The sequence below is a fragment of the Canis aureus genome, chromosome 6, assembly GCF_053574225.1.
Source record: "Canis aureus isolate CA01 chromosome 6, VMU_Caureus_v.1.0, whole genome shotgun sequence".
Lineage (NCBI taxonomy): Eukaryota > Metazoa > Chordata > Mammalia > Carnivora > Canidae > Canis > Canis aureus.
The window spans coordinates 48,691,252-48,703,840 of NC_135616.1; the positions used below are offsets into that span (position 1 = coordinate 48,691,252).

The 12,589-nt window shown below is 35.2% G+C and overlaps 1 protein-coding gene across 6 annotated transcripts in view; it reads left to right on the forward strand.

Annotated features, from left to right (window-relative positions):
• The window catches only part of RGS7 (regulator of G protein signaling 7), a 581,352-nt gene that overhangs the window by 457,916 nt on the left and 110,847 nt on the right, over positions 1-12,589 (forward strand). For all 6 annotated transcript variants that reach the window (XM_077901487.1, XM_077901490.1, XM_077901486.1 and 3 more), the window contains 2 exons: positions 4,215-4,321; positions 8,761-8,812. In XM_077901487.1, coding sequence (XP_077757613.1) covers positions 4,215-4,321; positions 8,761-8,812 — 159 coding nt within the window. The remainder of the gene's footprint in view (positions 1-4,214; positions 4,322-8,760; positions 8,813-12,589) is intronic.

Sequence of the window (12,589 nt, forward strand, 5' to 3'; positions counted from 1 at the left end):
TTATTACTATTTTCTTGACTCATTTTCCATCACTTCAAAATTATGGACTGTATTTGGGGGTCTGACAAGAATTGGACCTCTGGATAAGAAAAATATTATTGAGTTTTGAAATGTGTTGTAAGTATAGAACTGAGTATAGAATTCTAATCACTGAACAATACAAGCCTATTTTATAATATGCTTTTCATCCTATTAACTTTCTCAAGTAGTTGTGATTCAAAAGTAAATTATGTTATGCAGAATTCTCTTTGCTTTTAAAGGATTTTGATAATTCTATTGCTTCAGGGTTTGGGGTGAAGTAATACGATGAATACATCAGGCTTAACAAAGCTATACCAGGCTGTTCACATAGTAACAGTTATTTGGAGATAGATTTTTCTCAGTTTATTCATGGCTTGACTATCCAAAAGAAAAATAAACTAGAATTTTATGGTAGGTTTGTTGAACTTTATTTAGCTGTGTGGGTGACGTGAATAACACATGTACAAGATTAATTAGTGATTATTTTGCCGAGAAGCATAATGTTGTGAAGCCATCTGGTGTGTCATTATTGGGAGGGCGATCTTGATGGATTACTCATTAAACTCTTTCAACACTTTGTTCCAAGACTGTCAGCAGTCCTCTGGATTCTTATTAGGTTAAGGCTATGCTGGGATTCAGAAGCAGAAGGACCATGGGGAAGTGTAGCTTCATCTTTATCACCAGCAATAAACAGTTCAGCCTTGAGAACACTACCTCATGCTCTCTCAGATCGGTTAGTGGTGCATAGGCCATTAATCTCACTATTACCTTTTCTTCCAATAAAATACCTATCACAGCCCCACCTCAATGGCTTATAAAAGAATCTTGAAATAAGATCGTGAACATCTGCATTATCTTGGAAGAGCTGAACAAGCTGCTCATCATCACAGCACAAAATAACTAGTTTCATCTTTTGTCATGCAGCACTCCATTTTTCATATTTTTGTGTGTCTTTGATTCATAAATTTATTTACTTATTTACTCATTCAGAGAATATGGTTTCGATAGCTACTTTTACTCATGATATGCTAAGTTCCAAGCTTACAGTCTGAAATAAAGCAGACAGTCTACCTTGACTCCCTGACTTTTCCTCTAAGCATTTTTCCTGTCCTGGAGCCACATTGTCTGGTGGTCCTGTGACAAAGCATATGACTTCTACAATCTGATCACGTATGGTAGTGAGGTACCTGAGGAAAACTGGCACATGTGCATCCAGTCCTCTAAAAATGTATGTTCTCTCAGAATCGGTATCTAATGGATGCAGGAAGGTAAGAACATGCTTATGTTTATTTGCTTCTGATTTTTTTTTCTGCAGCTTTGCTTTATTTACTTCCACTATATTTTCTTAATCCTCTTCAGCCCTTTAGCACCCCACTGATTTTTGTTGTTTATTTTATTTTAGTTACACTCATTCCTATGATTAGAGTTCAGAGTCTTTTACTATTTATCTTCTGGGCATCTCAGTTTTCCTTTCTTGAATCTATTTTCTGCAAACTTTCTCATGTGCCATAACTCAATTCCATTTCTGGAAAGCAGTGCTAATAATATTTTCCTAGGCCACAGACTGCTGGGAATAAAACAAATAAAGATGGTTATAACAAGATAGTTGGGCCACCTGACTTGGAAATTCTAAAACAGATATAATGGGTTGATCTGACTGGTGGCTACCTGACAGGAGCATCCAGGGACTCAGAATATGAGCAAGGCCGTAAGCATCTGCTCATTGTTATGGGCCACAAATCCTTATAGACTATTCACTATTTCAATTTTATAAACAATCCACACACACAAAATAATATTTAAGTGGCTATTTAGGATGCTGTTTAGGACTGCCAGCTTCTCTCCCTCAGCCTAGTTGAGGCAAATTTTATGCAAGTGGATTTCCTAATATTGCTTTGGATAAAAGTGACATGAATTCATGTGTAAATAATGAAGCACAACAGCTACCATCTATTGAATGTTTCCTATGCATGGGGCACTTTTCCAACTTCTTTACATATATTCTTGTTTGATTCTCATATCAACCCTGCAGAGTGGGCTTACTACCTTTATTAATAGCACAGAGTTTAAGAACAAAAGTTAGTGAGTATCTCCAAAGGTTTTGTTCTTCCTGTAACACCCAACTAGCTCCTGAGTTTCAGCAAGAGTCATGGAACATTGGGTATATACCTGTAAGCATCACAGACTTTGATAAGGTCTTGACTTTGAGCTAAAAGAATGCAGACATGATAAATATTACATACACAATGTATGTAATTATATATATATTGAAATATATATATATATATATATATATATATATACATATAATGAAAAATTGCTCCTTTGTAACAAAAGAACATTCTATGCAGGAAGGGACTCTATTGGAAGTTGGATAAGAGGATGGCTGAGACCCTTAATAACAGTCTTCCGAGGGCATGGCAGAGAGGATGATTGACAATTCTTCTTTATTATTGACAAGACAACACAATGAGAGTCCAGAAGTAGAAGTTACCAACTGAAATATTTGCACGATACTAGATGACAATTAAAAGGGGCACTGTAATACCTCATGGTGGATAAAATTTAATGATTATTTTATTATTGGCCCACATAGACATGGGAGGATAGAGGGGAGAGGCAGATTTCTTATGCTTAGCTGCACCATACCAAGCAGTTTAGTGACTTGGTACTGGCTGGAGTATCAAAGCTCTGCAGAATTGATAGCTGGAAAAACAGATAGATCCACCCAGTCCTGGAACTACTATAAGAATTCTAGAGTTAAGGGACGCCTGGGTGACTCAGCAGTTGAGCGTATGCCTTTGGCTCAGGGTGTGATCCCGAGTCTGGGGATCTGGGGATTGAGTCCCGCATCAGGCTCCCTGTGAGGAGCCTGCTTCTCCCTCTATGTCTTTTTTTTTTTTTTTAAGATTTTATTTATTTATTCATGAGAGACAGAGAGAGAGAGAGAGAAAGAAAGAGAAAGAGAAAGAAAGAGAGAGAGGCAGAGACACAGGCAGAGGGAGAAGCAGGCTCCATGCAGGTAGCCCGACATGGGACTCCATCCGGAGACTCCAAGATCACGTCCTGGGCCAAGGCGGGCGCTAAACCGCTGAGCCACCCAGAGATCCCTCCCTCTATGTCTTTGCCTCTCTCTCTGTGTATCTCATGAATAAATAAAAAGAAGTCTTTTTTAAAAAAAAGAATTCTAGAGTTAAAGAACCATTTTTACTTGTCTAAGAAACAGAAATAAATCCATAAGTAAATTGTAAATAAGGATACAAAAAAGATCAATAAATCCAACTTCCTGATGGACTGAAAAACTATTGTGCACATAGTTCCATGATTTCCAGACTCTAAGTTAGGAAATGTTATATTGTTCCTGCACAAATGTAATAGTAACTTTGTTGACCAAATTTTATTAACCATTTTATTGGAAGAAATTGGTGACTGCTATGAAAGGAGAATGAGTATCATAGTGTTATGTTCCAGCTGTTTCTCAGCCCTCTGGAAGAATATAAGCTTTTCATTGTCAAATGAACCTCTCCATGGTCCATATCTAGAACACTGAATATAGAGTAGTAGAAGCTACAGCAGTCCAGATGATCACAGGAGTATAAAAGTGGCATAAGTGATTGCTTAGCACTCACTTAATGTAGCAAAAAATGGTTTTGGATGCCTTAACTTTCCCTGATGACATCATGTAATAATAATACATACCATTAGAAAAATTGCTTATAATATCAGATTATCCATTATATAGTCTGGGGAGTGATGCAAGTGAGAACACTTCTAAAAGTTTAAAGTGCTATATAAATGCCAAATATAATTGTTTGTGGAAGACTATTAACATAGCAAAAAAAAAAAACATAGCAAAATATATCCCATCTATAAAATGAAGGCATCAGGTTCTGTGACTTCAGACTAACCTTCCAGTCTCAATGTCCTATAGCATTATGGTCTTGTGCACTGGTCATCATGCTGTGTGGTTGGTCATTGCACAGTTACTACTAGGAACAAGAGCTGCCTTAGTACCTTCTGTGAAAGAGCTGGAAAAAGAAAAATTTCAGAGCCAAGTTGTTTAGGATGCTAAGAATTTGTATGTAAGAATGTGCTCAAAAGGGAACAAGATAAAATCCTATACTCCTGTAAATTAACGTTTAAAAAAAAAAGATTTTTGTATACATTTTTGTTTGTTTGTCTTCATGAAACAGTGGAGGCTCTCCATTTGGGAACATTAATGGCTGCCCATGGCTACTTCTTTCCGATCTCAGATCACGTCCTCACACTCAAAGATGATGGCACCTTTTATCGGTTTCAGGTAAGTTTAATGAAAATATTCCTTAACGGTAAATTAGAAGTCTGCATTTTGTTTGTTGATAGTTTTTACAAAAATTTTGAAAATATGACCTATTGTATTTGATTTATTCTAGTTAGAAACTAACAAATGTTAAATATAAGACAGGAAAAAATAAGCAGGGAAAAATAGAATGTGCTTGGTTAAGACGATTTGTGAAAGCTGAATTGTGTGATGATTGAAGTTATGTTTTATATTAAAGCTTGAGAAAAATTCAGAGTGACTTTCTGGAATTCAGGACATGGAAGAGTTTTCATGCATAAGCTGCATTAGCCACTGGGAAGTTGAGAGGTGTAAATGAATTGATTATACTCTGGACCCTATCCATGGTACAAGACTGTCTTCAGTCCAAGCAAATTCTCATGGGAATGCTTGAAGATCCAACGCAGAATTTAGCTAATTATACAAGCCCTCTTCATGTTGGTATCTGAGGCCCTTGTACAAGAAGACTGTGAAACCTGATGTATATGATGCTTTGTGTGTGTGCATTCATCTGAGACAGAACTATACCGTAGATGATATGTGAACTGAGAAGAGTTGTTTGGGTTAGTTTCAAATGAGACAGTTGCTATTATTCTTTCGGAAATGATTGTGGACTCTGATTTTGGTCCTTGAGCATGTAGTTGACACTTAATCTCACAATGATATCCCTGAAGTATGTTCTACATTTCATTAGGCAATATGATTCATTAATAAATGAGTGATGAATTCTAGCTCATAAAATTAAGGCACATATAATACCAGAGTTCAGAGTTTAGCTCTAGGTATTTTTAGAGGATTGTCCCCATTGTCAAACTCGTAGACATTGGAGCATTTTTTTTTCATTTGTTCTAAATATCATTAAATGTTCTATATCTACAAATGACAAAATAGTAACTTGGGTGCCAAAGAACTTGGTTGGACAAATAGAGAACAAAGAAGAAATATGTTTTTAAAACATATAAATATCTTTGTCTTCCTATAACACTCTCACTGCCACTTCCTTAGGACCCTTTTTATCCAAGACAAATAGAGAGCTTTATGCACCGAATAGCTAGGAGATAAAACAGTCTCCTGAAATCATGAACAATATAAATTAGTTAAATTAATTGATTTTAAAGGGCTTTAAAATAAAGAAGCATTATCCTATACAGTTAAAGTAATGGTAGCTTAAAATAGCTTATTAATAAGTTAAAGTAACCTGTAGTCCTAAAGGTAACTTACAATAAATAAAAACTATTAGTGATTAGCAAACGCAATATTTTGTAACACTTTTTTATTTTTTAAAGGAGTTTTTTCCTACTGCAGGATTATATTTTCCATATAATCTCACTTTCTCTGAAAATTTTTTCATATAGAGACTATAAGTAAACTTTAGGCCTAATAAAAATCTCACAAATTCTGAATGAAAGGATTTTTCTTTTTACCAGTATAACAATTTTTATCTATCTTTGCAGTCAGTATTACAAGTAAAATCATCTCTGTGTAAAAGAACATATATCTATGAGGGAAGCATTGAATATAGTCTGTTTATCTCTGGAGAATTATCTAATTTAAATTTTTTCCTTAAAGCAAACTAGCTCAGAAATGGATCAAAGTTGATGATGATGTCTTGAGTGAGTAACATAATTTGCAATCTTTAACTCTGCTCTTGTCATTCCCAGACTGAAATTAGTAGGCAGACAAGGTTTACATGTCTTAGTCATGGTCATGGGTCAAAAATATGCAGAGTTGGGAATGGGCCAACTATATTCTAGAGAAAGGAAAGACAGTTTTTAAAGAGCTTTAGAACAAGACAAGGGAATGGGTACAAGTGGTAGATGTATTATGTCACTAATATTTTAATGACCTATTCACATTTTAAATAGGATCTAAATGTGACATATTTGTAAATCTAATAATCATAGGATCTTAAAACCAAGACTTTAAAAAACAAACAAAAGACACTCCAGAAAAGTCAGGAATAATTGAATTTCTGCTTTAATGTCTGTGAAGGCATTAATCAGTTTATATTTCAACAGCTCTAATAATAGAAAACACATTATTGTTCAAGGTGTCCACTTGCATTTTTGTGTTGGTTCCAAGCAGCAGAAAGTTCTTTATTACATTGAACTGAAATTCAGCTCCCAGGCAGGATTTTTAAAATCATGAATTAAAATAGGAAACTTGCAATCTCATGTTTACTATTCCTCTAGTGAATAATTGAGATTTAACCATCATTAGGAATCTGAAGAAGCTTCAGGGCATGAGTTTGAGACAAACAGAACTCTTCATTTAATCTCATTGATATGCTGCAGTATGTAAATTTGTCTCAGTTTCTCAGCACATTTTAAATCTTGTGATTTCTGTATTTATTGTAAACTTGCAATTGTCTAATTATCCTCTAATAGCTAGCTGGAATTGAGATCTGATATGATTCTCCAGGTCCTAATTTCATGATTTTCATTACATTAGTATATGTGACAAAGGTTATTGAGCAGCTGCTGGATCAGTTTTATCATAACTAAAGAAGCCACCTGTGAAAAGAAAAGAGAAATTCATACATTAAAATGTCCTAAAGTCTAGTTGGACTTTAAAAATAAAGTTTTAAGTTTCCATAAACTATTAGCATGTGTTATTCTTTAAGTTCTTTTTTACTATAAATTAAAATACCTTTCCTAGAAAGAATATCTTGCAATGTTAGTGAAGAATGTTGGTTTTATGGCATTTCCACCTAATATCACAGCATAAAATAACTTCATTCTTTTATTTTTAGTCAGGAGATTCTCACTAAAGTAAATGATAGAAGAATAAAGAAAAATATAAGAATTCAGCTAAGAACATTCCTTATGGCTTTGAAGAAAAAAAGTATATGTCTGACCTGTCTGACTAGAATAAATATTTTATAAGTTAGATAGATATATACAAACATACACGCACTCACACACACACACACACACACACACACACATACACAAAATAAAGGGAATAATGCTTTTGAGAAGTATCTCAAAAACTAGTGGCCACAAGATTTTAACTACATTGTCCCCTCTGGTTCCCCTAGATCCTGACCCAATTTTACCCTCAAAGCTCTATTTCTCAAAGAGTCAAGTGGGATTCATGTGAGAATGGGGTCATAAAAATCCTCAAATGTCTTCCTTTGTCTAGTTTTTCAACTCTCCCCACCCCACCTAAGTTATTGTCATTTTGTTCACTTGTGTACAAACTAACATCAGTAGATTTCTTTATTCTTTATCTTTAGATTTCTTTATTCAGTAGATCAGCAATTCCTAAGAAAATTTAGAAAATAGATCACATCCCCCGGAAGTCTTGCATAGTTTGAAAACGCTCAGAGATTCAAACAGTTCTCCCCAATTGTCCTTTCCCCATTATTGAGAATCCCTCTTCCAAAGGAAGGATTCTTTTGGAGGGAAGGATTCCCAAACAGTTAATCAGACTGCCTCAAATATGCTTAATACACATGGATAGTTAATATAACTGACTAATAAATATAATTAAGCCCACAAGTTTGATGTCTGTACTTACTTGTTTCATTGAATCCTGGAATCATCATCAAAGTTTGAAAAAGTAGATATGTGGTCATCCAGTTTCCTCATGGTCTGAAGCTATACATATCCATCTGCAGGCATGGAAAAGCCTATGAGAAAATACCAAATGCTGATGATAACAGGGTTTCCCGATAAGACAATTTCTTTGTACTTTTGTCAGTCAGTTTCTAGAACTTCACAGAATGAGATTTCTGTTGATTGTTAATCACATCAATCAAATTGATTAAAATTGAAACAATTAAAATCAAGTAAAATTAGTTTTTAAAAAAATCACCTCTGGTTTGTGCAGTTTAAAAATGCAAAGCAATAATAAGTGTTTTATGGAGAAATATTTTTTAAAGTGAGACAGAAAAGTCATTTAAATCTAATTGGATAATGTTAAGAGCTGTATGATATAATTAACAAAGCCAGACAAAAATGATTGCCAGATTTTAGGGAAAATTTTGATGGTTGACTACTGAAGGATCTACTGAAGGTAAAAATGAGATACATGAATCATAGAAAACAATTTGTTATATTTAAACATATTTCATCCTGAGTCCTGCTGTTTTTAGTGTTTGTGGGCTAACAATTTTTTTAAATGATGCAATCAAACCTTTTACCTTTATGTCACTCGACATAAAATTGCAGCAAATTTATGACATTTTAAGTACCTGCTTGTGCTGCACACATTTGGAGACTGAACAATTGCTCAGCAAAGTAAATATATTAGTAAAGCCTTACAATTCCTCTTCGGGTTATTTTCCTGTATTAAAAAACATACATCATTAGCAATCTGTTCTGGATAATTGATGAAAAGGAACACAGCTCATAAACCAAGAACTCTACTCATTTTGTATGTGTTTAACCTGGGTTCCACTTCTTTTTATTCCACAGACACCCTATTTTTGGCCATCAAATTGTTGGGAGCCAGAAAACACGGATTATGGTCAGTGCAATATCTCCTCATTTTATTATTAACAGCCAGTTTATATGAATGAACACATGCTCACATTTTATTGCTCTGTAACTGAGAAAAGAAAACCACAGTTATCAGTATAGGGCTGATACTGATAACTATCAGTTATATTTCTAACATTAAATTTGTGGATGGCTTTGTTTGGAAAGGCACAAGCCTGGTGGCAACTTTTTCCATGGCATAGCGCCCCTTACAATTATTTTTTTTTTTAAAGTTTCTTCTGAGTAGGTTAAGGAGCTATAAACAAGCTTTAAAAAGTTTTAATGATTATTCTCATAGCACCATGGTCCATTAGAAAGAGTAACCAGGGAGCTCAGAGTTCCAGAGTTCTGCTTTACTCTCCTACTCAGCTATGTGGTTTCTGTTAAGTCCCTTGACTTTCTGGGGCTCCATATTTCTCACTGTTATTTCAAGCACCCTATGATTCTATAAGCAGAAGGTATATTAAATGTAGAGAAGCAAGCAGAGGAAAAGATATAATAGGAAGTTTAATTGTAATAGAAAATGTTTAGTGAACGCAGTTCAGCAGCTGTGATTTTAGTTAAGCCCTTGAAAGAAGTAGGCCCCTAACAAGTATCCATCTTTTTGCATCTTTCTGAAAGCTAGTGTTCAAAGATAAGACTGAATGGTTTTAAAATGTGATTTCTATGAAAATTTTTAAGGATTTTTTTCCTATGCCAAGTATCTTTATAGATGCTGGACATCATCTACATGGTTAGGTAACTCATATGCTAGATGAGAAGAAAAGAATGATGCAGAAAGAGTTCCTGTAAAGTGCTGAGTGACTATAACAGTGGTGGGTGCAGAATTATACAAAAGTTTAAAATAATGAGAGATTGACTTTACTTGGGGCATTACAGAATTATTTCACAAAAGAATTGAGAGCCATTTGAGTTGGATTTTAAAGGAAGAGGGGAAATTTGTCAGGAGACAATGCAGTGAATGCATTTGAGGTGGAGGCCCAGCATATGCAAGGGCAGTGAGAAGCCTTATAGCAGTCTGTCTTTCTTTGGCATTGCTCTTAGAGAAACCTTTTTGTAAGGACACTGTAGAATAATCCATAGAAAACCAATGGATCTATCCTTTATGTCATTTCAGAAATTTGAATTTAGTAGTTCATCCAAGATTGATCAGGTACCAAAGATTCAAACTAACATAGGAAACAATAAAAACATGGGAATACTTATAAATTAATAGAATAGATGATTTCAGTATAAGAATACTGACATTAATTCAGGGCACAAACTCTTCAAAACTGATGCACTTAGAAAAAAAAAAAAGGGTGTTTTTAAAAATAACTGCTGATTTGTGGGTCTGAGCTGGAGAATATTGTGGAGATTTTGCCTAACCTAGGATGTTGCCTGAGAGTTATCTCACTAAAAAACATGAAATTCTGGTGGAGGAAACATTTGGATGGCTGAGAAAGAATATTTTCTTTCACTATATTAGCATCCCAATCTCTGTTTCTGTGGAGAAAGACCCACATCCTGGAGGCAGACAGATCTGACCTCAAATGCTGTCACAACTTCATACCAACTGTGTGACTTTGGATGAGGCATATGACATTTCTGAGACCCAGTATGCTCACTTTTCAAGCAGAAATAATATTAACTTTCTTTAGTTGTTTAAATAATCCAAATTAATATGCCCAAGGTCACTGATATTGCTTCTCTCATATTCAGTAAATCAAAATTGTTTTGTGCTCATCATCATTATTGTCTGCCAGATATATTGCCTCCATTCCTTGCAGAAAAGCAAATTTTTATCTCAGTGTTCTCTCTAGACATCTTTTGTGTTTTTCACAAATATGTTAGTGTTCACAATAACAGTTCATGTTTCATTTCACAGTAGATTGATGTTTCAATGCTAAGCCTGCGGAAATGGCATGGCCTACACAGCAAATCATTTACAGAACATCCCTCAAAGTCAGTCATCTCAAAATGATTAATGTCATTCAGTTTCACATTAACTCTTACTGTGTCCATTTCAGAGAGGGTCACCCTCTATTTTCTACCCAAAGATGGAGTGCCTGTAATTTGTTAACTAACCATAGACGTAGCCTTTGATTGTTAAATTAAACCCTCCTCCCAAATAAACATATACCTGCTTGTGTCTAGCTTGCTTTGGTTATATACAAGTGAAGAATAAAATAGTTATTCAGTAGGAAGTTATGAAAAAAGAGAGGAAGTAAATAATAGTGATCTCAGACACTCCTGCAGGTGGTGATGCTGCATTTTCTATGATTTTTCTTTTTAGGTACAATAAATCATACCAACAATACAAATTACCCAACTTTGAATTTCCTATCATCATGTTTCTAGAGAACAGTGTTATGAAATGTGGACCCCTGTTTATAAAGATAATATTGATGGTGTTATATAGTTGGGCTATGGAGCCCAAAGCACAATGATTATTTAGGCTGTCATTTCTAAGACAACTTGAGGCAGACAGGAGTTTCATGCCCAAAACAGGTTTAAAGAATGTTTTCATTTCCTGTATTAGCAGCCCAACCTCTGTTTCCATCAACAATTTGAACTTATCCAGTATCCAAACTGCAAAATATAAACCTTTACAGGTCAGTTTATGTGGAGAAATGCTTTTCCTTGCTTACCTTCGTCTTGTAGGAAAATAGAACACATTTGTCATGTTTAGTGCCTAAAGCAAGCCAGTATGGACTGCAGGACTACATATCTATGAACACCATCTTTTGAAAATCAAATTAGGTGATATTTCTGGTATTTTTCACCCAAGTACAAAAAAACATTCCAAGTCAAGCCAATTAAAATAAAGTCAGGAATGGGCAGCCAGGTGGCTCAGCGGTTTAGCGCCGCCTTCGGCCCAGGGCATGATCCTGAAGACCTGGGATCGAGTCCCATGTCAGGCTCCCTGTATGGAGCCTGCTTCACCCTCTGCCTATGTCTCTGCCTCTCTCCCTCTCTCCCTCTCTCTCTCTCTCTCTCTCTCATGAATAAATAAATAAAATCTTTAAAAAGAGAAATGGAGTCAGGAATGGACTTCCTCAGGTGTACCTGCATCAAAAATGATCTAGTGCAACGGGCTCACAGTAAAGGGGCACAGAGAAGCTTAAGAGAACTGTTCTAAGAAGTAGACACAGTAGCAGTGTTGCAAACTGAAACAGACACCATGACAGGATGTTTACTGCTATATCTAGGCACACACATTGCACACTGACGTTCCTATAAATGAACGCACATTCAATGTCTTCAGACAGACCCCTTTTGAGGGTGGAGTCTTCAATGTTCAAATATGACTAGAACCCCAAGAAATCAAAATTTCCAATAAAGACAGGAGCTGATTCTGTATTTGTATGAATAGCCCTGTTGAAACCTGTCTTATTTAGTATTTCTATATTTTGTTCAAGATTTTCTGCATTAATTTTTATTCTTCTAATATCATATTATTTTTTTCCTGATTTCTGAGTGTTTTGGCACTCCCTTAACTTCTTCCTCCTAGGGAACTATCTCACTCAAGCTACCCTAGGGGTAATGCAACTGAGACCAACACATGGTAGTTGCAAACAGACATATGTATTCTCAGCATAAGGGCCTTTTAACAATGGATTATTGACAACTTTGCATTAAATTGTAGGATGATGATTTGTGCCTTAGAAGATACCAACCAAAGGTCAGAATTTCTCCAGAACAATGGAGAAAAGACTTAGGCCTACAAAAAGAGAATGTATTTATTGACCCCTAAGAAGTAGACAATACTCAATTCCATTTCTCA